Source organism: Sminthopsis crassicaudata, chromosome 2 (genome assembly GCF_048593235.1).
Source record: "Sminthopsis crassicaudata isolate SCR6 chromosome 2, ASM4859323v1, whole genome shotgun sequence".
NCBI lineage: Eukaryota > Metazoa > Chordata > Mammalia > Dasyuromorphia > Dasyuridae > Sminthopsis > Sminthopsis crassicaudata.
The window spans coordinates 245,517,233-245,544,198 of NC_133618.1; the positions used below are offsets into that span (position 1 = coordinate 245,517,233).

Below are 26,966 nucleotides of genomic sequence, written 5' to 3' on the forward strand. Positions count from 1 at the left end.
TTGTTTAGAAATATTTTATCCTCAAGGCATTACACCTTTTTCTGAACAAGTACAACTTACACAGCCAACTTTTATTAAGTATTAACATTTACTATATTTTGTTTAGCTGAAATATAATTTCAGTTGTAAAAACATTCTCCTTTACAAAAAATAATCACAAACCTTAATGGATCTGAGAGTTGTTTTTACAAATGTACTTAACAAAGTCTCAAGCTAAACAATATTATAAATAGAAAAAAATATTCATTTTTTAAAATAAGTTTGGTAAACTAATTTCTGTGGCTTATGTACATACACACATTAGTTTTTTCTATAGGAAACCTTTACAATGTAGCAAACCTTTACAGAAGTTCTCACTTATGCTAAGCATAGGTAAAGGCAAGATTTAACTGCCTTTTAAAATACTCCATATGTAACTTCAGTATTATAGAAATAATTACAAGAATCAGAAAATACTGTTCAGCAGCTAATTATCTGCTTTAAAATATTAACCAAAATATAACATTTCCTGGAATAGCTCTTTGATATTACAGATGGCCCTCTGGTACCAAAAGTAAGGACTTCTCATAAATAAAAGCTTCAGTGCAATTTTCTTTAGTGGTTGGCTGTGGCTAAATTCCTTCTTTTGGCAGCAACACTATAGGATTATAGAGAGAGCTAAAGATCTAGGATTTATATAGAAAATCAGACTGGAAATTAAATCAAATGATCCACGGATATGCATTGTAAAAAAATAAAGAGACTGGTGAGTAAGTACAATAAAAAGATGCAATTAATTATTTTACAATTAAATAATTTGACATATCATGCTATAGCAATTATTGATGCATGATTCAGTCAAGTGGCAATTTTTGTGTAGTTAAGCATAAGTAAAATGCTTAAAAGATGCAAATAGTTGTTAGTTTAAATTTTATGATGCTCTTAAATTCAGGTAATAACTTTATTTTTTTATTTTGGTTCCTCTTCAAATTTCAAAGTGAACATCACATGCCCACAATTCAGCATCTTAAATCATATACACTTCTACAAATGCAAAATCAAGATAGATCATGTCTGTATTATATTAAAAAATTTGGCAAGTCAATACAGTACTTTCTAATATAATGCAATCAAGTTAACAATGGGAGTAATATCACTTTAATGACAGTGTTCATTACAAAAATATTACTTAAGTACCAATTCAGAATGCCATAGTTTTTCAAAGCCAGTTTCTTTTGTACAAATAAAAGGCTTACATTGGGATTTCAAGTAATATCCTTTCCTTCTTTCCAAAGAAAGTTATCACAACATGAAAACTGCTTGGGCAATCACGCTAGAAAAGGTAGCTCTGCTTCATTTTGGAGTTGGTCCAAAACCAGGTAGAGTCTTATGAATGCTATAAAATTCAACCTTATGGAGATTCAACATGCCAGTTTCTGGTCAAAGTATCCATTTGAAATATCCTTACATCTTCAAATATTGCAAACTTGATATTGCATGGTATTTTCATGTAATGTTAATTCCAGTTGGGAATTATATGTTGGGAAGCCCTGTACCTTCCCCCTTTTCCATCAAAAGTTGAAGCCTTTCTCCAAGCTAATTGAATACCTATCTAATATACAGATTTGCCTCTTAAACACCAAATATGAATAAATATATTAAGAGCCCAGAGAGACCCTGGTGGACCTTTGTTTCAGATAAATAGCCATTATCATTTCTCTACAAATGCTGCTGCGGCCATAGGTGTCCTCATGCTTCCTCTTGCTGAAGCAGTCAACTCTTCAATCTCAGCATTTAATTTGTTAATTACCCATTCCATTGCTTCACGGCCCTTCAAAAAAAATTCATAATATATTATAATCACCACTGAGTAATAGCAAAGGCAATCATCATTACCTCTCCCCAAGACTATTGCAACAAACTTTTAAGCTGGTCTCCATCTAAAATTTCTCCCCATTCAAACTAATTTTTCACTTGGTAGTTGCCTAAAATGATTTTTCTAAAATGTAGTTCTGACCCGTATCATGAGTTGCTTAATGAGCTCCAGTAGCTTCTTATGACATCCAGGATCAAAAGTCTTCTATTAGGTATTTAAAGCCCTTCATTACCTGACTTATTCTTACTCTTCTAAGTCTTCTTACACTCTACTCCACTCTTTATACTTTATGATCTACCTACACAGGGCTACATAGGCCTAAATGCAGTTCTTCAAACATGATTTCCCTTTGCCAAGGGCTGTACCTTAGGACTGGAAGGCTCTGACCCTTTCTATCCACCTCTTGATTTCCCTGGCTTTCTTTAAGAATGAGCTCAGACCTAACCATCTGCAGACCATCTCTTAAGTTGTCAGTGTGTACCTATCCTATCCTTTCCCTTCTTTGAATCTCTAATGCTTAGCACATTTCCTAGCATATAGTAAGTGATTAATAAAATTAATCAGTCAACAAGCATTTATCTTAAAAATGATTCAATCAACGTATGCTTTTTTGAGAAGTGGAGAACATATTGGATTTGGTGCCAGCAACTAATTTCACATTAGTTGCATGACCGCATGACAAATCACTTATCCTACCAACTTTAGGTTTTTTATCTGTAAGATGAAGATAAGCATAAAGTATGTATCTTACAGGTTTATTATGAAAATAAAAAGGTATAATTATAATATATGTAAAGTACTATAAGCATTACTTATTATTACTTCTAATAATAAACAATTAACTTGGCTTACAACTTAAGTATCAATTTCTATTTTGTATGCCTAAAATGTTAAAAAAAAAAAAATCTATCAGTGACAACTTTTAATATTAATATTCAAGATGGGATGGTAGTGGGTGAATGAGAAGAGTTAAAAAGGACTTCTCTTTTTTATTCCTATCAATCTATTTTTAAAAATCTGTTTTATTTAAATATAAAAAAAAAATTGTGTAGATTTCTTTGTGGTGGAGGCAGAGCTCAAAGGAACTTTTTTTTTTTTTTACACCTTTGCGATTTCCAACATCAACTCGGCACACTGATTTGCATTTAGTAAATATACTTATTTTTAACATCTAACACACATTAATAAAAAAGTGGATTTACTTCAGATATAATAAACTATAAGAGTTACAAAATACATTATTTTCTACTTTGCCAAACCTTTTCCCTATTATATTATTGTAGGTAATAATTTTTTTAAAAAATAAATTAATAAGTATACAGAGTTATTTCAGAAAATGCAACAAAAACCCAAAGAACATAAAAGTCAACAAATACAGTAAACTTACTTTATTTGCATTAGATGATATTGTACTTTCCATCAGTCCTTCTAGATAACTACTAAGGCTTACTCCTTTTACGGTGATGATGGCTTCTTGAGTCAAAATGGTCCTGAAGCAAATACATTTAAACAGTTTAAGTACAACCATTTCCCTCACTATTAGAAATAATTCTATAATAATTTTAAAATCCAGCAAACCATCATTTCCTAGAATAGTTTTACTTACTTTCCTGGTTCTTGAGGATGTGGTTTATATAAAAGTCTCTCATCTACTGAAACCATATTTGTAAATGAAATCTATAAAACAAAATTTTCTATTGATTAAAATCATAAGTTGTTAAAATTGAAATAAATTCAAAAGTCACATTTCAAATACCACAGTGTTAGAGCTTATTTTCTATAAGTCCAACATTTCTTGCTCTCTATTATTGAAGCCATTAAGTTAGAAAATGCAAAATAAGCATATTTTTCTTATGTCCTCTGCTACTTAGAAATTCTCAAAACTTTTAAATCAGTATTAGTCAAGGATAGTGTTAAAACATGAAGAAAATGTGCTAGAGGAGCACTCATGTTTTAGACCATCATAATAACTAACATTATTGCATATTATGTACCAGACACTGTGCTAAAAAGTGCTTTATAATTATATATATATGTACCTATATATTTCCTTACAATAACTCTAGGAGGGAAGTGCTATTAATACCTACATTTTACATTTGAACAAACTGTGGTGGAAGGAGGTTAAGTTACTTGCTCAAGGCTATACAGCTAAAAGTATCTGAGGCTGGGTTTGAAGTGTCTTCCCAAACTCCAGGCCTGAAGTTCTATTCACTTTGACACCTAGCTGTCCCATAAAGATTATATAACAATAATAAGAAGTTATATTTATTATAGTAATATATTATTATATTTTAATATTGAAAATAAAGAGTTAAAAAAAAAAATCACTTACATTAGTGGATTTAAGCTCCATTGTTTTTTCTATGGGATCAACTACAGAATGTTCCTGCACGTATGTTTTGGTTCTTGCTGCACCGATAAGCTAAGAAGAAATATTAAGAATTAGTGACTATATTTTTAACCAGTAAGTATTATATAAGAATAATAAAAGTTCACATTCAAAAAGCACTTAATTTATAAAGTGATGTTCTCGTAACAGTTTTCTGAGATTGGTGGTACAATAATTACCTCTATCTCTAAGGCTCAAGAGAGGTGGCAGAGTGGGGATTGGAAACCATAATCTGATGCTATGCCACCCTCCTCTGAGAGCACTTTTTCTGTATTATTTTGAAATTGAAGATGTGGATAATTTCAAAACAAAAACATCAATTTCTCTCTAATATTAAAAACAAGATCAAAAGACAAAAGGTTGGAAGGGAAATACTTCTGCAAGATTATCAGCACTATGGATGACATTCCTAGATTTGAGAGATTCTCCTAGAAGTAATTAAAAATCAGGTAAATGATAAATTAAAACTAGGGAGGACTGTTCTTTTAAAAAAATGCCCCAAAACATTGTCATGTGCTCAGCAGAATATTAGGGAGGATTTGAAATATGTAACAATCAATTTCTATTTTAAGAAAGCATATATAATAGAAGAGATTATATTTATGACTGTCCATCTTTTCTTTGCTTCCTTCTAAGTTATTCTTTTTGTTCTCTGGTGTACTTTACTTTTTTCCATTTTTCTCCTTTCATCTCCACTCAAGCAGACTATAGTTATATATGTGCATATATACATACATGTAAACATGCACTTAAATAATCAAGATAACTTGTGATGATCCAGAATGCAATGGGAGAACATAACCTTTTCAGCTAAGGTTTTTCCCAGGTATGTTTGTCTGAAGAAAAGCTCATTCAGTGATTTAAGGACTAGGTAAAAATTGAGACAAAAAGATAGCCTAGTTTTTCATAACAACAACAAAAAAAATCCGGAGGGGCAGATTAAATTTCTGGTGGGAACAAAAAACAATTGCTATTTACATTCAGTGCCATCAAAACCCAAACAAAATGAGCAAGAGAGGCTTATTACTTGTCAAAGAAAATCCAGAATGATCTGGATTGGTCAGGAAGCTCCATTTGAATCGAAATAAAATTAAAACCTGTTTTTCCAGAAGTGTATTTCAACAAATTGTAAATATAAACTACAGAAGACAAAAGAATTGTCCCAAAATGTTAGTGGCATAGTATTTTCTCTTATAGACATAAAGAAGTGCTAATTCTAATTTATTCAAACAGATTTGGAGAAAAGAGAAGTCATCAATATATGAATGCTAAATCTATACAAAAAAAAAATTTGTTTTATTTTGATTTTGTATCTTTAGACCTGCCAATTGATTTTCTCAATGATGAAGGAAAAGAAGTTGGGATGAGACAAGATCAGTAGTCAGTGAAATATGAGACAGATATGTACTTACTGATTTTACAATAGAAGGCATTCCCCACTCTGTGCTGAGAAGTCTATGGCTATGCAATTTCCCAGTGGGATCTATATGTCTGTCTAACACATCAACTCCAACCACACTTGGATTCATAGGATTTGGATATTTCTGCATAGCAGCTGTCGTAACTGTTTCCCATGGGTGACTACCAAAATAAAACAAAAATCAAAACATTTTTAAACATTATTTAAATGTTTGGACTATCTAAATTTTAATAACATTATTGGAGGAAGTAGGATATTTTCTGATCCTGATCCAATACCAACCTCATTTTTCCCCTTTATAGTAGTATCACGATCACATTTGCCTAATTCACCTATGACATAATTTTATTATAGAAGCAATATAGTACAATTGGAACTGAACTTGAAGAACTGGGATCTGAATTTTAGCTCTGCTAGGTTAATATCTTTTGTTTCTCTTTCCTTCTCAAAGCAACCTTGATATAGGGAGATGCTGCCATGCCAGGAAATCAATCTGAATTCCACTATGCAAGGTCACCAGCCTCCTCACTTTCTCCTCTAGAACCATTCGTGTTCAACGGCTATAGATATAGGTCAGGGTGATGGTTCTAGATACAGTGAGAGATCCTTGACCTTTTTAAGCTAAGGTCTTTAACAAGTTTCAATCTGACTGAAGCAACACCCATCCAGTGAGGTAAGAAAGAAATGCAGCAAAGAATGGTCTTTTTTACCTAGTCAAAAAAAAAAAAAAAAAAAAAAAAAAAAAAAAAAAAAAAAAAAAAATCTGAGAGGGGGTTTCCAGTTTCTACCCAAAACAGAAACAACTGCTACTTAAATTCATTCTAAAGCAATCAGGGCCAAAACAATTTGGGTTTAAGGCATGGTTATTAAGAATGAAATCTAGCTCCTGAACTTAAAGATACTGAGGGAATAAAGAAGAAGAAGGGAGGGCAATGCTTTTCAGCTCCTACTACGGGAAAGTCAAAACCTCTGATATTTATTTACGTCTCTGTAGAAATGAGGAACTTGAACTATCTGGTCTCTTAAGATGTTTTTTAACTTCAACTTTGATGATAGCAATGAATTTGTTCAATCACACACATATTCACCCCCCACCCCCTGCCAAAAGAAATCTCAAACATAGACATACATACAAGTATTAAAATAATTTTATAAATCAATGTAATTACAAAGCTGGAGAAAAAAAAATTGACTTTTCTAAAAATCTCTTAGATTGAATACAATAATTATATCACATTGCTTTCATAACCTTTAAAAGTACACACACACACACACACACACACACACACACACACACACACACACACACACACCCATTTAGCCTAATTAAATTTCTTTTAGAGAAAGCCAGGGAAAGCAGGATACAAACAGAGAGGGAGCAACCAGCAAAAACCCTCTGGAGTTGGAGGATCTATTAAAGAATGTGCTAGGATACAGTGTGGAGGAGAGTTGGTGTAAAAAGATTAAAAAAAAAAATAGAAAAAGGCTAAATTATGAGGAATTAATCCAAAAAGAATTGCATTTGATTCTTTAAGTCCTCAGAAGTCACTGATGTCTACTGACAAGTAGAAAGTTTTGCCCTAGCATGTGAAATAAAGGGACAATCATTGCAGAAGTCATCCAAGTGACATGAAAAAAAGAGGAAATTCTTTGCAAATGATCTCAATTTTTCCTATGAAATGAGAGGTAAGGCTATCAGGCCAGAGACTAAGGGAGGGATATAGCCAAAAAGTGATGAGGAAAGTTATAGGAGGGATGACAATGTTTAGAAAAGAGGCAGATATAGTAAATGGATGAGGAAAATGGAAAAGGCTTGCCAAACTGCAGGGAAGATCTGGTTGAGACTATGTAACATTTGTAGTGAAGCTCAATTGTCATGATTTCATTAAAGTTGGTATTGAAATGTATCTGAGGCCAGATTTGATTTGATTTCAGGGCTGGTGTTTTATCCACTGTAAACCCCGCCCCCACCAAATCCTTTTCAATCACACACACACACTTGCATGTAGTTTGTTTCTTTCATTAGACCTTGAGCTTCTTGAAAAGCAGGAACTATTTTTTTTTTTGCCTTTCCTTCTACCTTAGCACTTAGTATAGTGACACAGAGTAAGTAGATACTTAATGATTGTTAGCTGACTGACTTTACTTCAGTTTTTCTCTTGGGAATCCGCACAGCATCTTCTGCTTCAGAATCAGATCTGAATTTTTCTTTGTATTGAAATAGTTATTAAAAATGTTTAGACTTGTTTAGATAATCTAAAAGATATATTCCCTTCAGTTACTTATATCTTCTATTTTGGCTTATTTTCTAATGCTCAAAGTCAGTTTTTTTTTTTCTCTTGAGAGCTTTAGTAATTTCAATCTTTTTTCCTCATTCCCCCATCATTCACTTTCTGAAAAAAAGGAGGGGTAATGCCCTTCAGCAAAAATAAACAGCATATGAAGTTTTAACAGCTAAATGCCTATTTTCCCACTTCTGCAGGGAAAAAAATATGAGATACTAGATGCCTGAGGAAGGTGGTGGAAGAAAAAAAAGAAAATAAGTTGCACCCATAACTTTGGGGGTAGTGAGAAGTAAAAGACAACACTCCCTTGTCCCTCTTCCTTTTGATGGTGGTCTGGTCAGAGGTTGGACCTCTAGTTTCTCCCCCCCCATTTTCCTGCTTCCTTTTGTGGGTTGTCTCCCCATTTATATTTAAAGTTTCTTGAGAGCAGATTCTTTCTATTAATTAACTACCTCTATCATTTCACACAGTGCTCACTCGGCACATAGAAAGACACTAACAAAATTAGACTGGTTTGTTTATTAGACTGGTATGTTTAACTTCCAAAGAAAAAACTTGTCTTCACCATCAGGCTTGCAGTCAAGGTCACATTTTCATGTGTGCTATGCTTCTTCTAACAAATAGAATCAATTTTCTTCCATGTTATAGACTTGGGACCTTATATTTGAATTAGCTTAGGAAGATTCTAAAGATCACTGGTTAAAAAAAAAAAAAAAAAAAAGTATTGGGCACTGAGGTCCTTTCTCTAACTAAGCCATAAAGCAAACTCTACAACAAGAGAGCAAAGCTCCAAAAAAATGGTCTCACTGTTTTAATGTCAAACAAACTATTTCACAAAGAGCTCAGGGCAAGTGCTTACATGGTAGTCAATAGAAGTGATATGAGACCTACTCTCAAGGGCCTCTCTGAAACTTTGGAATTGACTGCATGATAGAGGAGACAGTGGCACAGGACCATCCAGCATGGCTTGCCCTTATCAATAAATGTGCAGTGCTATATGAGCAAAGCAGAACTGAAGTAACTCAGAAGAAATGTGAGATGTGCAAACTTGGAGAATTCATCCCAAATGTTCATTCACATGGACTATTTGTGCCTGACCTGTGGGAGAGCCATTTTGAGCTCATATTGGTTGGACACACTGTAACTTAACTCTAACATAATGATATCACGATGGTCTTCTTTTTGAGAGCGAAGGACAATAACCAACCAACCAGTTCTACAACAAAAAAAATGTTGTTATGAATATTTATATATATATATAGACCCTTTTCCCTTTTAACACTTTTTTGGGGCATAAATTTTCTGCCACAATGAAGGGAGGAGTAATTTGTGATTTTAGTTCCACTAACTGGTGTCTATAGTGATGAAATCATGGATTCTCTGAAGATTAATTATATGATTTATACTTAAAACTCTCCACAAAGATAACAAGATTAATTCATTTTATTACCTCAAGTTCTATTTTCATCCAAGCAAGAGCCAACCATAATGATTCTTACTTACCTTGTGTCATGTTTAGAGAACAGAGAAACATTTACAAACTATCACTCATGAATTATAAGAAAAACAAAGAATAGGATGTATTTTACAATTTTGTAGAGGCTACTGAATAAATATGAAAGTGTAGGCCAAGTACAAGGAAAAGTATCTGAAGGATATCTCCATCAAAAGTCTAACACCCTTAACCAAATAGCATCAACCAACTTAAGAATATTTCTGCCTATCTAACTGGAAAACATTAAAAAACACAGCTCCAAAAAAGGGCCTCTGCTAACAGTGAACTTCAGAAATAGAAACAGGTCAAGACAGAACCACATTTAATATACACACACACATATATACATATATAAATATATATGTACTGTATATTAGTATAAGATACATGTGAAATATTTCAATCATATTTACATTTTCACACTGTTCTTTTATTTTTCTATTACCTTCATTTTCAAAAGTACCCCTTTTTGTCTTCTAAACCAAAAGAACCATCTCTAGGGACAAAAAAAAAAAAAAAAGCGATAATGCCCTTCAGCAAAAATAAACAGCATATGAAGTTTTAATAGTTAAATGCCTATTCTTCCACTTCTGCAGGAAAAATAAAATGGGATACTAGACTTCTGAGGAAGGTGGTGGAAGAAAAAAAAGAAAATAAGTTACACCCATAGCTTTGGGGGTAGTGAGAAGTAAAAGACAACACTCCCCAGTCCAAAATATGTAACGATGGAAGTTCTTCCTTTTGCAGATCAACAATTCATTAGGTGGAGTTAAGTCAACAGGAAGCCGAAATTTTTTTCCTCCTTGTCACACTTGCTTTTGTCATAATAAAACCAAAATGTTTTCAGCAACAAGGCTTTCTTGGGAGTGGAGGAACTACCTATGGAACTCACTAACAAGTTTTTCGAACGCTCGAGTGGCAGGGACAAGCCTAGTTTTTGATACAAGGTAACACATGCTCCTCGCCAAGGTCGACCGTCCCTCCCGAAGTCTCAAAAAAAGACTGGAGAGATACACTATCAACAGAAGCAGAAATCGGTGCGGCGCTGGAAGAAGCCTAAACTTTTGGGAACACAATGTCCTGGGCCAGGGAATTGGTCTGTCACCACTCCCAGCACCTTCGGGGCGGAAAGCTGCCGACACTCCCAAGATACCCAAGTGTAGGCGCCTGGGTCAGGGGGTTTCGCCTGAGGACAGACCGCATGGCTCTCACCACTGGGCAAGAGGACGGAAGGGGGCTTTTTTGCGGGAAGGCGGCTAAGCCGGAAGCCCATCGCCGTCAATGACCTTGACACCTCCCTCCCCATCCCCCGCACTCCTGTCGCGGGAGATTCTGAGCTCGCATCCTCTCCGGTGAGCGTGGGCTCGGGCTCGTGCTCTCGTTCCCTCTGGGGCACGCGCTCCAGAGCCCGACGCCTGGAAGGTTCCGGAGGAGGCCGGTTCGCTTCTTGGCACCCCTTCATCCCTACTCGATTCCTCTTCCGCGCCCCCCTCTCCCGCTTCTCCAACTGCTACACTAGAGCCCCAAACTCACTCAAAAACGTGCTCTGACGTCCAAATCTTCATGGTGCCAGCGACCAGCACGATGTCCGGGCGGCGCTAAGGGACACTAGGGGAAAAGAGGCGACAGTACCCTCTTCCACTTGCCGGCAACAGAACGCGCAGGCGCCGAAAGGGTATACGTAAGAGCGACGCCCCTGACGTAGTTCCTTGGTCCTCCGTTCCGAACCGGGTTAGATACCAACGCGCAGGCGTTTTAAAGACCGCTCATTTTTTTTAACAGCTCGGGAAAGCCTACTGCGCAAACGCAAACAGGCGTCAGTTGGCTCTATCTTCCGGCATTGCGTCAACGAAATCTGTGACCTCTGTTAATATTTGGCTTTTACTCAGCTATTATAGCGGGCAGATAAGGATTTCTTTATAGAGCCAGTAATCCCTGGATAAAGAAGGTCCTCTCCCTTGGGCCCAACTGACTGAAGTGAGTGGCCGGCGGCCTGCCTTTAAGCACCCACGTAGTATCCGAAATCTGCCGGGGCCGCGGGCTTCCTACGGGAAGATCGAACTGGATCCGCTGTGTGGGATCTCTGTTCCGGGGAGGTGTTTCAAACCAACTTCACCGCGATTGCGATGTCTGAACAGGAAAAACCTGTTCTGACAAATTGGAACATTGTCATCTAGGTGGGGATGAAACGTCTTTTAATTATCTTTTTAACTCCTTAGCAAAACATTTTACTTTAAAACTTCATCTTAAGCCAATTTTATGGGAGTCGGGACTAGCCGATTAAATAGAATGGGAAATATTGGAAAGAGATAACATCCTTGTTCAATTAGACCAAGCATAGATAATAAGTTAAATAACAGTAATAAAATTAATATGACATAATACTCCGCAAGATTTCATAGTGAGAGGCAAATGGGATAGTATTACTTAAAATGTATGCAGTTAGAGGCCATGAGCTGAATGAGTAACATGATAGTGGGAACAGTCGTAGAAAAGGCAGCCAAATCCATTTATTGAGCTCCTACAGAATAATAAATAGCAAGGCATTGGGTAGCCAATGCAAGAACAAAGGTTAAAAAAACAAAACCCCACACTGTCAAAGGTGTACAAAGTAGGGAGAATAGGATGACTATATGGTATAATGTGGAAAAACTGTATAATTTAACAATTCATGTAATTTCTCTTATGTACTTTATTCCTAATGTACTATTAAAAATTACTTGTGTTAGCAATAATATATACAAAAAAAGATTTTTTTACATTATATGTACGATATATGTATTTTAATCTCATCTTTACACATTTTACTACTTGTTATGTCTTTAAAATTCTGTATACTTAGAAATTTATATTTCTCTAGAATATGGTATAAACTTAGAGGGTATGGAATGTCTTCTCCCTCCCTCCCCCCCAACAAAAAACAGGGACTTAATTTGTTATATTCCTTTTTGAAGCTTAATTTACCAAATAAGTTTTAAAACAATCGATTCTAAAATGAAAGATAAAATTTTAAAGTAGCCAAAACATTTTCTATAAAAACAAGAAAACTATCAGTAAGTTTTTAAAAAATTTACTAAGTAATATGATTGTTTGGTATATAGGTCATCACAGTAATTTGTGATCTCTATCAATTGACATAAAGGTTTATTAAATGGCATTTGAAATTTATCAAATGAGTTAAAAGTTTATAATGTACTTTACAAACTTTAAAAGTTTTTTTCTTTTATTGTATTTCTGTGTATTTCCTTTAGTTTGTACTATTTATCATAAATTTTTAGTAAGACAATGCTTGGAGGAATTATGGAGAGCCCCAATATGTTTTTTTTAAGAGTTCAAGTTACCATGACCAGGACAGAAAATACTTGTTCAAGAACCATGACCTCAAAACAGCCTGTCCTTACTATTTCTGGAACATTGCTGAAATGCCTCCAAACACTATCTTGCAGTCCTAGTCTATTTATTTTAGAAAATTATTATTTTACCACTCAGGTAAAGATTTTAATTTTGTCAGATAAGAAATTGGGGAAGACAGCATTATCTAGGTTTAGTTAGTAAATCAATAAGCATTTAATAAGTCCTTATTATGTCCTAGTTACTGTGGCAATCACAGAGACAAAGAAAAGCAAAAACTATCCCTGCCTCAAGAAGTTTTTTAATGAGGTAGGCAATATGTAAATAACTAGGTACATATAAAATATATACAAAATAGATGGAATGTCACCTGAATGGGCAAGGCATTGCAGCTAATCTGGAGGAGTCAGAGAAGAAAAACTTTCTGCTAATCCCACTTAATTTTGGAGAAAGCCAGAAAAACTGAGTGGTTTAGATGAGAAGGGAGGGCATTCTAGGCCCGAGACAACCAATACAAGAGAAAATAGAAAGGTAGATAGAAAGTTATGAAGGGCTTTAAATATCCATACAGAAGACTTTTATAATTTGATCGTGGAGCTTTTAAAAGGGAACCACTGGAGTGCACTGAAAAGAGATGATCATGATCAAATCTATACTTTAAAAAATTATTTTGATAACAGTGGAATGTGATTTGGAGATATGAAACTGACCAGTTAGGAGATTAGACTCCACTCTAGTCTATGTGACTTAAGTTTCTCTGGTTTTCTTCAAGTTAATCTTGAAAGGGATTGGCAGAAGGTTTTTCTTAATGGCTCCTCCATTAGCTGGCATGGAAAATTGTTTAAGAGAGATGTGAAGGTAGAAACAAAAATTGTAATGTATAGGATATCTAGGGCAAGAAAGGAGTTGAAATAAAGTTGAGAGTCTGGATGACTAAGAGTATGGTGATACCTTAATATAATAAGGAAGTTGGGAAGAGGGAAGAATTTTAGAGGGGAAAGATTGGGAGAATCAAAGAGAGTTGTATTAGGAATATTTTTTTTTAAAAGTATGCAGGAACAGCAGAGAGGGCAAGAGGGATGATGACTGAGAAAAGGTCATTAATTTTGGTAAAAGCACTGGAAAGAAGTTTCATTTCAGTGCTGAGGTTCAAAGCCTAATTGCAGAAGCTTTAGAAGAGAGTACAAAGAGAATTGGAGACAAGAGTAGATAGCTTTCTCAGGAGTTGAGGAGAGAAGAGACTGATTGTGTGTTTGTGTGTATTGCAGGGGAGACACAGGCACACTTATTAGCAGTAGGGAAAGAATCATTAAATTGGGAGAGAGAAGGGATGATAGTGCGATGATAGAAAAGATAGGAAGGGATGACATCCAGGGATGATCTTGGCAGTCAATTTAAACATCTTTTAGCAGGCACTGTGCTAAGCACTGGGGATATAAAAAGGCAAAAGAAAATTCCTGCTCTCAAGGAGCTTATAATCTAATGAGACAACAGGCAACCAAATATATGGAAAGTAAATATGTGCAGGATAACAGGAAATAATTAACAGAAAGGAAGGTACCAGAATTAAAAGGGGCTGGGAAGTTTTCCTTTTGGGATGAGATTTTAGTTTTGATTTTTAAGGAAGCTGATCAGGCAGAGATGAGAAGAGGAAAGCATTCCAAGTGTGAGAGACTAGAATTGAGAGATGGAGTGTCTTGTTCAAAAAACAGCCAAAGAGCCAATGTCTGTATCAAAGACTATGTTTTGGAGAATAAGATATAACAAGACTGAAAGGGTAGGAGAGAGCTAGGTTATTGGGACTTTGAATTCCAAGCAGGATTTTGTCTTTGATTTGATTTTTTAATTTGATTTTATTAGGAAGTAATAAGGTTTCAGTTATTGAGAGAGATGAGGCTAGGTGTATGACATGATTGGATCTGCAATTTAGGAAAATCACTTTGGGGGTAGAAGATGGATTGGATTAGGGGAGAGATTTGAGGCAGGCAGACCCACCAACAGGTATTGTAATAGTCCAAATGTGAGATGATGAGGGCAGCAGTGTCAGAAGAGAGGAGGTGTGTTGGAAATATGTCTTACAGATCTTGGCAACAGATTAGATGTGAAGAATGAGTAGTAGTGTAAAATAGAAGATAACTCCTAGATTGTGAGTCTGAAGAACTGGGAGGGTGGTTGGAAATATGGTTGGGAGGAGAAATTTTGGGGAAAAGATAAATAAGTTTGATTTTAAATATACTGAGAGTAAGACATTTACTGGAAATTCAGTTTGAGATGTTTAAAAGGCAGTTGGAAGTTCAGGATTGCAAGTTGGCTACGGTACGATAAGTAGTTTTGAGAATCATCAGTAGAGAGATTTTATTAAATTTATGGAAGCTGATAAGATCACAAAGTGTATTATAGAGGACACAGGACAGGTCTCCTTTTCTTCTTTTATACTACTCTTTGTGGTCTTTGAGGAGCTAGAAGATGGAATGAATTAGGGAGAGACTTGAGGCAGGCAGACCTACCAACAGGTATTGCAGTAGCCATCCTATGGTGGACACCTATGGTTTTAGAGGGCAGCATCTGGATGAGACAATGCAAAGGAGATTGAAGAATAATTAGATGGTAGGTGTCCCAAAAATCTAGAGAGCAGTTTGATATAAAGTAAGGTTGGAAGCCAATTGTAAGAAGTTAAGAGAGTGAGAAGAGAGAAAAAGTGGAGGCACTTATAGATTTTTTTAAAAAGCCTTCTTGATTAGAAAGAAGCTGCTGCTATTTTGCCATGCTACATGAGATAGAAGGGAAAGATAACTGAATTAAAACAGCGCCAAGAAGGAAATACATATTAGGCGTTTTAAGTTAAGTAAAAACTAATACCCTGTCTTAGCTAAACTCTCTATTTCTAACACTACATATTTGTTGAATAATAAGTATAGTTATATTGGGGCATTCACTGTGGGTGGCACAATGAATAGAGCACAGAAGTATTTGAGTTCAAATTTGGCCTCAAAACAGTAAATAAAAAAAGACTTCTCTCTAGGCCAGGAGACTAGAGAGTACAGACTGAAGTGGGAAGTTGACACCTGTTTACCTGCCTGTCATTCCAGAAAATAAGGTAAACAGAGAACACTGGGGAGACAACATACATTAAATATCTTAAATACTTCCACAATGGATCTCTGACTCTACTCACAAGTGACTCAAATTATTAGGTGGTTATTGTACTAACTTGATTGAGTGCATAGTTGAAATCATTTCTAACAAACATCATCTAATCAACAAATACTGAGTAATTCTTCTAGGCATCATGCATTAAAAACTGCTTGTAATCCTCTTGGGTGATAAAACTAGCACAAGAACGATTTTACAAAAGAATTAATTGCCTGTCTCTTTGGCATTATTGCAATAGAGGATTTATAGAAAGGTGAGATTTGTGTGGATTAAAATCTAAGAAAGTTACATGGATAAAGTAGAATTTGAACTGAGGTTTAAAGGACAGGATTTGTATTGAGGTAAAAGATTTGTTGTATTACTGTGTGCCAGAAGTAGCATATATTAACATACATAAACAATTCATTTAAACCTTTACAACAATCAATGATGTAGGTGGTAGTCTCCTTACTTTATAGTTGAGGAAACTGAGGTTAAGTGACTTGGCTGTCTAGTAAACTGTCTAAAGCTGACTTTTAATTCAAGTCATCCTGATCCCAGGTTCCAGAGTTTTATTCACTGTGCTATCTAGCTGTTTCTAAGCCCTGAAATCAGGACAGTGTTAATCTTGTTTTATCCTAGGTGTGTGCCAATAGACATTTTTACCATAGTTTCCTCATCTGTGAAATGTGCTGTATGTAGTGCCTACTTCTTGGAGTTATGATTAAGTGAAATCTTGTAAATTTTAACTATGCAAACATTGACTGTTAATGAAAACACTGAGGAGAGATCTTTCTGGTAGAAGTTTCAGGTATGTATTGCAGAAATATGAGAAATAAGCTTGGATCAATTGGAAGGAGCAACTGAGGAAGGGAAAAGTTAGGGAGAGATTTGAAACCATCAATTAGAACTTAATGGGGCATAATGATTTAAGTTCCTCAAAAGAATGTCATAATGAAAGCAACATAGTGCTTGGGATGATTTCACAGTTTAGATTATGAAAACAAAAAACACTGATGACCTACTTGTAGTAGGCACTGTGAATATATATATATATATATATATATATATATATATATATATATATAACAGGACATCCTTTGCCCTCAAACTTATATTGTATTAGGATGATATATTCATACAAAATATAAGATATGTCAAAAATAGTGATTTGTGGTTGCCACTAATTCTTGAGCAATCTCAAAAGAACTCTAGAAGGATTTAGCACTTCAACTGGACATTGAAGAGAGGTAAGGAATCCAAAAGGCAGAGGTGGGAAAGCAAAAATCATTATTCATGGAGAACTACAAATGGGCCAGTTTAGCTAAATAGTGTGATACATAATTTTTCCAATTGTCCTAGAAAGATAAATTGGATTATGAAGGACTTTAAATGGCAAAAAAGATGGTTTTGTAAATGCTCTGGTTAGCCACAAAGTTGAAATGGGGGAGCATGTCACATAGACTTGCTTTTTAGGAGTAACAATTTGGCAGTTATATGGAAGATGAATTGTAAAGAAGATAGGGTAAAGGGAGAATTATTAGTAGGCTACATCAACAAACCAGGTAATAGCTGATAAGGGCCTGAACTAGAGCAACACAAAGATATGAGAAATATAGAAGAGGCAGAATGGATAAAACATGGAAACTAATCGGATGTGGAGGTTGAGGGAGAGTGCCCAAGCATTTGTTTATTCTATGATGAAAGCCACTTTGTCCTTAGTAAGTTTGTATTCTGAGGAAGACAACATATTTGTATGTAAATATACACAAATTATTTTCAGGGGAAAGATGCTAAGAGGGAATTCAAAGGCTTCATTTAAAGGTAGTGATTGAGTTTTGAAGGAACAAAAGGATTCTTGTGTTAAGGAAGTCTTTCTGGACATGGAAGACAGCTTGTGCAAAGAAAGGAGTAGTTGGGAAAGTACTCTCTGTATGAGGCATAGTGAGAGGAAACTATATAAAAGGCTAGAAAGATAGCTTGATTGTGAAGGGCTTTAAATGCTAGAGAACTTTATATTTGATGATAAGGTGTCTCACTGGCAGGATTTGAATTCAGGTGTTCCTGGTTCCTGGGCTGGTATTCTCTCCACTGTGCCATCTAGCTGCTCTTGAGTTGGGACAGCGATTTAAGAATTAGAGTTCTTTTCTTACTATTTAAGTTTAACCTGCTCATTCAGTAATGAATCTGACCAATTCAATACCAAAAAGTACTCTTCTCAGTATTCTCTTAACCGAAACCTTGAGAAAGACTGTTGGAGTCATTCTTATTTTACAGTCAGAAATTTGAGGCACAGAGATGACATCAGTTACTTCAGTATCTTGATTTCTATTACATTCTTTCCACTAGATTGCAGAACTGCAGAAATATGCTTAATGTTTCCTTTGCACAGTAATGTTTGCATATCAAAATCAGTATAGCATTTGTGTATACAGTAACTTCACTTGTTAATGTTAATTATGGTATATAGAAAGTATAGTAGCTGCAATTTCTTCAGCATATAATACAAGCACTTAGTGAATTAAATTCATAAAAGTTTCAGGCACAATAAATTCCTATGTAATAAACTTTTAAAATCCATTTCACTCTATTGTAATATATTTTGCATCATTTTGCTATAATAAATTGATTGGATCTATCTTCATAGCAATATAAGATCCTAGGACTTGAGTTCTAAATGAAAGTAATATTCTTACATCAATTTACGTCCTATAGAAAAGGGCTTTCCATGCTTTAGCCAATTTTTTTTTTTGGACTATATGAAATTTCATTGTTATGTGATAATCTTGGCAAAGAAATTCCCTCTACCAGTAAAGACTGATACCTGACCTCCAATTTATAGTCATAGAAAATTGCCTGAGGTACTGGGAAGTTAAGTGCTCAGTCTTCTATGTCAGAGGTCAGAGTTGAAGATATTTTTTTCTATGGGCTACCTTTCTAACCATTATACTGTTTCACTGTTGGCTATTTTATAACCAGTTTTGTATCTTGCACATATTTCAACACCTATTGAGTATTTCAATACCACCAAAACACTATAGGGATTACATTATATAGTCACTTAAAATTCAATAAGGATAGCAAAGACAGGTCATTCTATTGTAATGGGTATAGTTATGTATCATGACTGCTATTTGAAAATTTTTTGTTACTAGACAGAAAACTAAAATGGTTTTGTTATTAGTAGCACTGCTAGGAACTTTGTAATACTTCTGCAACAAAGAGTAATTTGGTTCCCAGTTTATCTAGCCAATAGAATTTGAGTTTCAGAATATTAAAGGTTAATTTTGCAAAAAATTAATAGACAAGGAATATGGAAGTTTTAGGGTCCTAACAATGATCCTTACTGAGATAAGCCCAAGGAAAGTAAACAACTTGTAGGGAACATTGGACTAAGTACACACAACACTCTGAATTATGGTATATGGAAAGTATAGTAGCTGCAATTTCTTCAATATATATAATTTTTATAGATGAAGACCCTCCTTCTAACAATGGAGGACACTTTCACTGCAATTTAGAGTTGTAGAGTTCCCTAGAGAACTGAAAAGTTAAGAGACCTGCTCAGGTGACTCAAGTGACCGTATCAGTGGAAGGATTTGGACTCAGGTTTTCCTGGTGGTGAGGCCAGTACTTTATCCAGGTTGCTTCTTTAATACATAGAAAAGGAATAAAAATTAGTACTTGATCTCAAACTCATAGTCTAATTAAGAGTCAGTTGTAACATGAAAGTCAGGAATATTTGCATAAGCAGAATACATATAAGATTTTTGGAAGGCCCTACAGAAATACACAAAAATGAGATCAATCCATTTTATTACATTGATTTTCAAACAGCCTCATATGAATTTTGGTCAGCAGGGGGGGCACTAATGCTGCAATTATTAGTCAAATACTAAAGTTACACTTAATAATATTCTCCATTTGGGATTTTTGTGTCTTGCCACCCCTAATTTGTTTTGTTTTTATACAGTTGAAAAATATAAATAAGAATTTCAAAATTGGGTTATAAAAAGTTTTATATTAACCTTGATTTGAATCCTACCTTGGACACCATGAGACTATGAGTATATCAATCTCTCCCCTCTCCCCCTCTAATTACAAGAGAACATAGCAAAATTTCATTTAAAATGCCAGATGGGAAAAAACTCACTCAAAGAATAATAATTTTGGTGGGTTTTACAAAGGAAATCATAAGGAAAATTCTAGATGAAGAGACAGTATTACTTAAGAGGCAGGTAGTGATAATTAGAGAGATGATAAAAGGCTTAAGTGTAGGAAGATAGTCTTAACAAGCTCTAGCTTCTTAACCTATTTAATAAGGCCCAGGAAATTTTCTTTTCTGGGCAATTTTGCTTTAATGTTAAGAAAACTATGCTAACGTAGAGTTTGAGAATTTATGGGGGGAGATAGGTATGTGGAAAGGTAGCATGGGATAGGATTTTTTTTTTTTTTGACCTAAGGTCCTTGTATTTGGATGAGGAAAAAAAAAGTTACATCTTTATTTTTACTATAATTGTTTTTCTTTATAATTCTATGTATTTTATTTAATATGTTTAAAACATTATTTTGAGAATGGTCCATGGACTTAACTGAAGGCCAGAAGAGTCTAAAAGGTTAAGAGTCCTTGGTGTAATAGTAGTGTAGTGTAGTGTAGTAGTGTAGAAGATTGCTTTGGAGTTAGGAAGATCTGGGTTTGAATTCTACATTTAATACAAGTTGTGTAACTATCAGGCAAGTCATTTATATCACTTTACTTCTCTAAATCTGAACTTTTTTTTTTTTTTTGGCTGAGGCAATTGGGGTTAAGTGACTTGCCCAGAGTCACTGGTAGGAAGTGTTCAAGTGTCTGAGCAGATTTGAACTCAGGTCCTTCTGACATCAGGGTTAGTGTTCCATTCACTGTGCCAATTAGCTGCCCCTTGAACTTTTTTTTAATCTATAAATCAGGAAAATCACTTATAATAATATCTAGCTAGCTCACAAAGTTTTTGTAAGGATCAAATGAGACTGTATGTAAAATACTTTGCTAACTTTAATCATCATGTAAATACCAGATAGTAATAGTAGTAATTGTAGTAGTAGTAACAGCTATAATAACAGTAGTAACAATTGTTACTATAAGTGCTATTACTAATAATTTGTTGCATCTGTAATGATGATTTAAAAAAAACCAAAAAAACCTAGAATGGTCCAAATGGAAAGAAAGCATGCTTGGGCATTATATGTACCTAAATAATAAGAGATAACTATGATAAGCAAAACGTCTATATTTTGTTTTTTTCTTCCTGGAGGATAGACATAGAAATGGTGCACACTAGGCAGGAACAATGGAAATGTGACCTTAAAACTGTTTAATATATTTAAATGATAAAGCCAATCAGAGAATTGAAGATAATAATCTTTCCCCTTGCTATTATTTAATTATATACTTCACAATGCTATAACATAGAAACTATGTTATAATTTCATCCATATATTTGTAGGCTGGTAGTTGTTTTAAGTATTTGGCAACTTTATTCATATAGATTGCTGAGCATAGAAATAATCTGTTTAAGTTCTTTTGTATATGCTTGAGTGTGTAATGTTTGCAATTTGATGAGAGTGATCAAATCAGAATCTAGGGGGAAACTATAGCTGTTACATATACGTACATATAATATGATGTTAAATATAAAATAAAAAATATAGATGGGAATGAATCATTAGTTGCTAGGGTAGGAGACCCTGCCAAGAGGGAGTACAGAGTTCACCTTGACTTTTGGCGCACAACAAGTTGTCTGTCACATTGCAGAAACACTCTTGTTGAGCAAGCAGCAGTGATGCACGACATGGGAAAGGGATTGGCCTGAGGCTCACAGTGTAGTTGTTCCTAAGGGCCTCTCGTCTGTGAGTGGATTGCTAGATGGCTGGATTGGGACTCTCACATTGATACCATGTATACGCAAAGCCCATGAGCTGCTTCTCTTAATGGTGACTGGGGATTGCCTACTGTTTTACTCATGCTTGCAAAAATGTATATCAACAAGGCTGTATTGCATAATAAACTGGAGCTCTTTTCACACTTCCTGAGTCTCCACCTCATCCATCTTACTTTTGAGATCAAAGGGCTTAGGGCTTATATACTTTCAGCTCTCAATCAAGACACCCGAAACAATTAAGTCTTATCTATGTTGGGTGGCTGGATCCCTAGAATCAAGAAGACTCTTCCTAAATTCAAATCTGGCTTCTGACACTTAGTAGTATGACTCTAGGAAAGTCACATAACCTTTTTTTGCCTCAGCTTTCTCATCTGTAAAATGAGCTGGAGAAAGAAATGACAAACCACCCCCCTTGTATCTTTAGCAAGAACATCCCAAATGGGATCAAGAGTTGAACCTGACTAAAAAATGACTGAACAACATAAACTGTGTTGAAATTCCATCAAAATGATGTAAATAAAAAAAAATCTATAATGGGAAGTTCTGTAATATAATATAATAAAAATGAGTCACGTTTTATGCCTTTGTTATAATGCATAATGTTAAAAACCAAAATACTATAAAAATCAGTTTAATGTACTTAATATTTTACATTCAATAATAACACCATTACCATAAAAGAGTATTTTATCCACTGAACAGATTAATTCAGGCTAAATTCCTCACCTTTACTGTATGACAAAAGATTTGTATTCTGATGAGTTCTCAGTGAAAACAAAATACCTTCCTGTATTATTAAGTATTATGCTCTACTCATTAATTTTTTAAAGCATTCATTCCTAAAACTGTCAGAATTAACCTCCTAACCTTTAATATAAATGTGGTTTATAATTACATTAACATGGCTGGACTAAGAGTAATTGACAAGGATGAGTTGTAACATCAGTAATTTCTTACATTATATATGCTAGATTCAAACTTATCTAGGCTTAACCTAATCAAAGAAACTTTATTCTATAAAACTATATACTTACAACAGTGTTTGAATAATATTAAAGTTCAATACAATTGCTTTTAAAATAATTATTACAGATAAAGATATTAGTCATATACCCTAATACATTTTCTTTAGCAAATCTGTATTCTTTTTTGTCCTTTTGGGGTACATTTCCCTGTATATGTGTTCTACATTATGATAAGGTAATTCCACTCATATCTTAGGTTGATAGGGGTAATCCAGAGCACATAGTTTAAGTTGATTTCTATCATCTTGCGGAATCTCAAGGGGTTGATGATAATGTGGTTCAAAAAGGGTGGAAACAACTAAAAAATAATAAACTAATAAATAAAGTAAAAAAATTTAAAAAATAGCCATAGCATAGCAGCAGGGTTAGCTGTAGCAAAAGGCATGGGTTCTCAAGACCTCAGCACTGCCCACCCTTTAGTGCCATGCTAAGTAACTATCATCCTCCAGAGCCACAGGTACTAATTTTACACCTTGTCATGAATTAACTGATGTCCTGTAAAGACAAATTAACAAATAAAACTCTATAAAACAACTGAAGTGGTAGTCAGTTGGGAAGGAATAAGTTCTGGAAGCTTTTAATGATTGATCAAGTTCCTTGTTACTTTGACATTGTTTTAATTGTCTTAGATTGAATTCTTGTGTCATTGAACTTGTTCTTGTACAAAGAAATTTATTCATGGGGGCATAAATTAAAGAATGATTTGTGGACACTTAACACTTCCTAGCTGTGTGACCCTGGGCAAGTCACTTAACCCCAATTTCCTCAGCAAAAAAAGAAAAGAATGATTTCATGGAAAATTCTCCAAGACTCCAGTTCAGATAAATCCAGAGCATAGGGCACTCTATCATGGTTTCTATTTGGATAAGTTTTTCATGTTTGTGTGTATGAATTCATAGAAAATTATGCACTAATAACTATATACTATAAAATTACAGTATTATTTGAATAATAAAAAACATTGAACTTTGTATTTCAAACTTTTCCAGTTAATAAATGTTAAATAACTAGGACATAGTTGTAATTTTAAATCCTAAACCATTTTTTTTTTCAACTTTCAACAATAAAACAGATTCATCTTAGAATTCTAGAGTGTTTGGGCAGAAATCCTTTAGAAATCTTTTAATCCAAGCCCTATAGATGAGTTAGATAATTTTTTTCCAAGGATTCACCACTATTTAGATTATCTAAAAACAGACACTTACTTGACTATTCAATCAAGAAAAATAAAAAGTAAAAAACCATTTTTTAAACTACATAGAAACAATAAAGTCAGTATTTTTAAAAATGTGAGTCTTAGGTAGAAAATTTTCAAATTTATTCTTTTTAACTGAGGTTGGATATACTGTTTCAAAATAAGAAAAAATATATGCTCTTTAATAAAATATTAAAAATAATAAAATGTATAATTACTCTCAAATCCTTTTGGGAAATTCTAGTGATTTTCACAAAACTTAAGATAAAAGAATCAAGTCTAATGGTCCCTGTAGTAAATATATGAAAAACTAAACTTCCTAGTTCATTTTAGCTTATATCTATACTTTACTGATCTGACAAAATTCAAGAAACACTGATATTTAATTAAAAGTCAAAATTAAAAGATTAAAAAAATTAATTCTTATTTTATTTCACTCATGTACTGCAGACTGCATATTTTCACAGGATCTTAGATTATAACTTTATAGCTGGAAAGGATCTTAAAAGTTATTTAGTTCTATTCTTATTTTGTAGTTAAGAAAATTGCTTCAGAGAAGGGAGTTAGTTGTCTAGGGATATAGAGCTAGAAAGTATCAGAGGCAAGACTTCAGCCTATGTCTTCTACCTAACTAACAATAGTTAGTTCGAGCTGCTGCCTCATCATTTAACTGAAAATGAGCAACAAGAGGACCTCCATAGCTATTTATGTCTGTTACTTTATATAATCCCATTAATTTAACTTCTGTAAAGCTGAGGCTAAAGTTAATCATGAGAGAAAAAGAATCAGGCTTCATTTGCACACAGTAGTGTGCTTTTAGATAATTAAAAAAAAATAATTAGGGGTATGTTGAAGAACAACAAAGAATATAACCACACCAAGAGAGTTACAAGTTTAAAAATAACCATCAAACTTATATTATGCAATGCTGGGAGCATAGGAATTGGCATAGAAATTCAGGAAAAAGAAAAAACCTGAATATAAAAGAATAAGCAATATACAGATATCATTGTATAATGTATTCATCCCCTTTCTTTTAAATGGATACTGAAACAAAGTTATAAACAAGTTGCTATTGAGTAATGAAAGGAAATGGGGTCTCCAAAGTAACATAAAAATTTGTATTGTCTTGGTAAGGCAAAGAATTATGTTTAAAAATAATTTTTTTAAAGAAAAAGAAATTATCTTTTCTTGTCAAGTAACACATCATTAAGAAATTAATTTTTCAAGTCTAGACAATACAAGAAAAACTACAAGCTTTTTTGTCTGTCAAAGAAATCAGTTTGGGCTCAGAATATAATATACAACAAATTAAATGTCACTAAAGCAACAGATTAAGTGTTACTTAACTTCAAAAGTACAAAACATGAATCAGAAATACTTTTAAGAAATATTTTTATTTGAATGTTAAGCTGTTCCAGAAGGACTAATCCTAGTTGTTGTTGCTGGTTTTTGTTTTTTGTTTTTTGTTTTTTTAACAAGAGAAAACAACACAAAATAATACTGTTTGATCTAGTCTCTTTTTCAATTATTTGAAAACATTATTTTGAAATCTTCTTGACCTCCTTAACTAATCACTAACATCCCCTATAAATAAAGCAGCAATAAAAATTAGTTGGAATCACTAAAATATGAATTTTTAAAAATTTCTGGCTTATATAACTTTTATTGAAGTACCATTGTTAAAATAAAAACTCTTAAGATCTTAGATGAAAACTGACATAATTATTAGCACATCTAATAATTAACACATCTTTACTGATTTACCTGTTATGTATATAGTACTATGTAGCATTTGGAACCAACCCATTTACTAATTTTAAGCTTGAAGAGAGGAGAAAAGGAAGGAAGGAAAAATTATTTCTAAGCAATGTATTTCTATTTTTTGCATCTCAAATCCTCTGATCTCTTCCTGTTTTTGGATTCAACTAAGCTTCCATTAAACTATCACCTTCCATGACATTGCCATGTGGAAGTGATTCAGATTCTTATTGCCCTATGCTTGGAGAGGAAGGCTGCAGGGTGAAATTTTCTGCCACAGAAACTCATGTCAGCCACCTATCACATAGAATCAATAGTGGGAGTACCTACACAAAGAAACTGCAGATTCTTGAAATGCTGGATTATAGGTATCATATAGTTTAATATTTAAAAAGATCTTAGAGATAATTTTCTAGATGAGAAAAAAATCTTTAGAAAAACTGAGCTGTTCACACATAAGTAATATATATCCACTAACCAAACTTAGGTTTACCGATTATGAAAAATTCCGGTCTTTCCACTATGATACAAACTCCTAGGATAGATTTGTAAAAAAAAGGAGATGGAAGGAGGAGAAAGTAGAGAAAGGGGTGTCTAACTTGATACCTTTGGGACAAATTAAAAATCCTATGATAGATTCAAACCTCAAAAAATTGGAAAAATAGTATTTCACTCATTATCATCTCAAAAATGAAGCAAATGATTTATTTACCTGTTTTCATTAGTTACTCAATCAAATCATAGAAACTTGAACAATAATTTAATTGATTTTTTTTTTTTTTTTAAGTAATCTGGCCATTTCAGAGGTGATGTGTTTTGCTGAAGGGCCATACAGAGAAAATAATATGCATACCACAAAACCATTTTCTGCTCTCTAATGTGGAAAGATTCATGAACTTTTCCTTTAATTTTAAAAGTATGTTTATTTACTAGGTTTGCAATTGCATTATTTTCTTCAGGTTTTCAATTTTTTGAGTTTTCAGAAGTGTCTCCTGATTTCATCTTCAAAGTAAATGTCATTCCTGCTGGAAGTCTAGGGTGCTGACTTTCTATAAACTGTTTCTCTGGCATACAATAGAAATGAATCAAGAGTCTTGATCTTCCTATTTTCTCTTAATAGCTTCTTGAATTAAT

The 26,966-nt window shown here is 33.9% G+C and overlaps 1 protein-coding gene across 1 annotated transcript; it reads right to left on the bottom strand.

The window, feature by feature from the left end:
• PRELID3B (PRELI domain containing 3B) lies at positions 1-11,131 on the bottom strand. Its single transcript, XM_074288711.1, has 6 exons — positions 10,981-11,131; positions 5,660-5,828; positions 4,191-4,280; positions 3,462-3,532; positions 3,243-3,345; positions 1-1,810 (listed from the first exon to the last, which is right to left on the bottom strand). The coding sequence occupies exons 1-6, from the start codon at positions 11,010-11,012 to the stop codon at positions 1,691-1,693; spliced, it is 585 nt and encodes a 194-aa protein (XP_074144812.1). The 5' UTR covers positions 11,013-11,131; the 3' UTR covers positions 1-1,690.
• Positions 11,132-26,966: the final 15,835 nt, after the last annotated feature.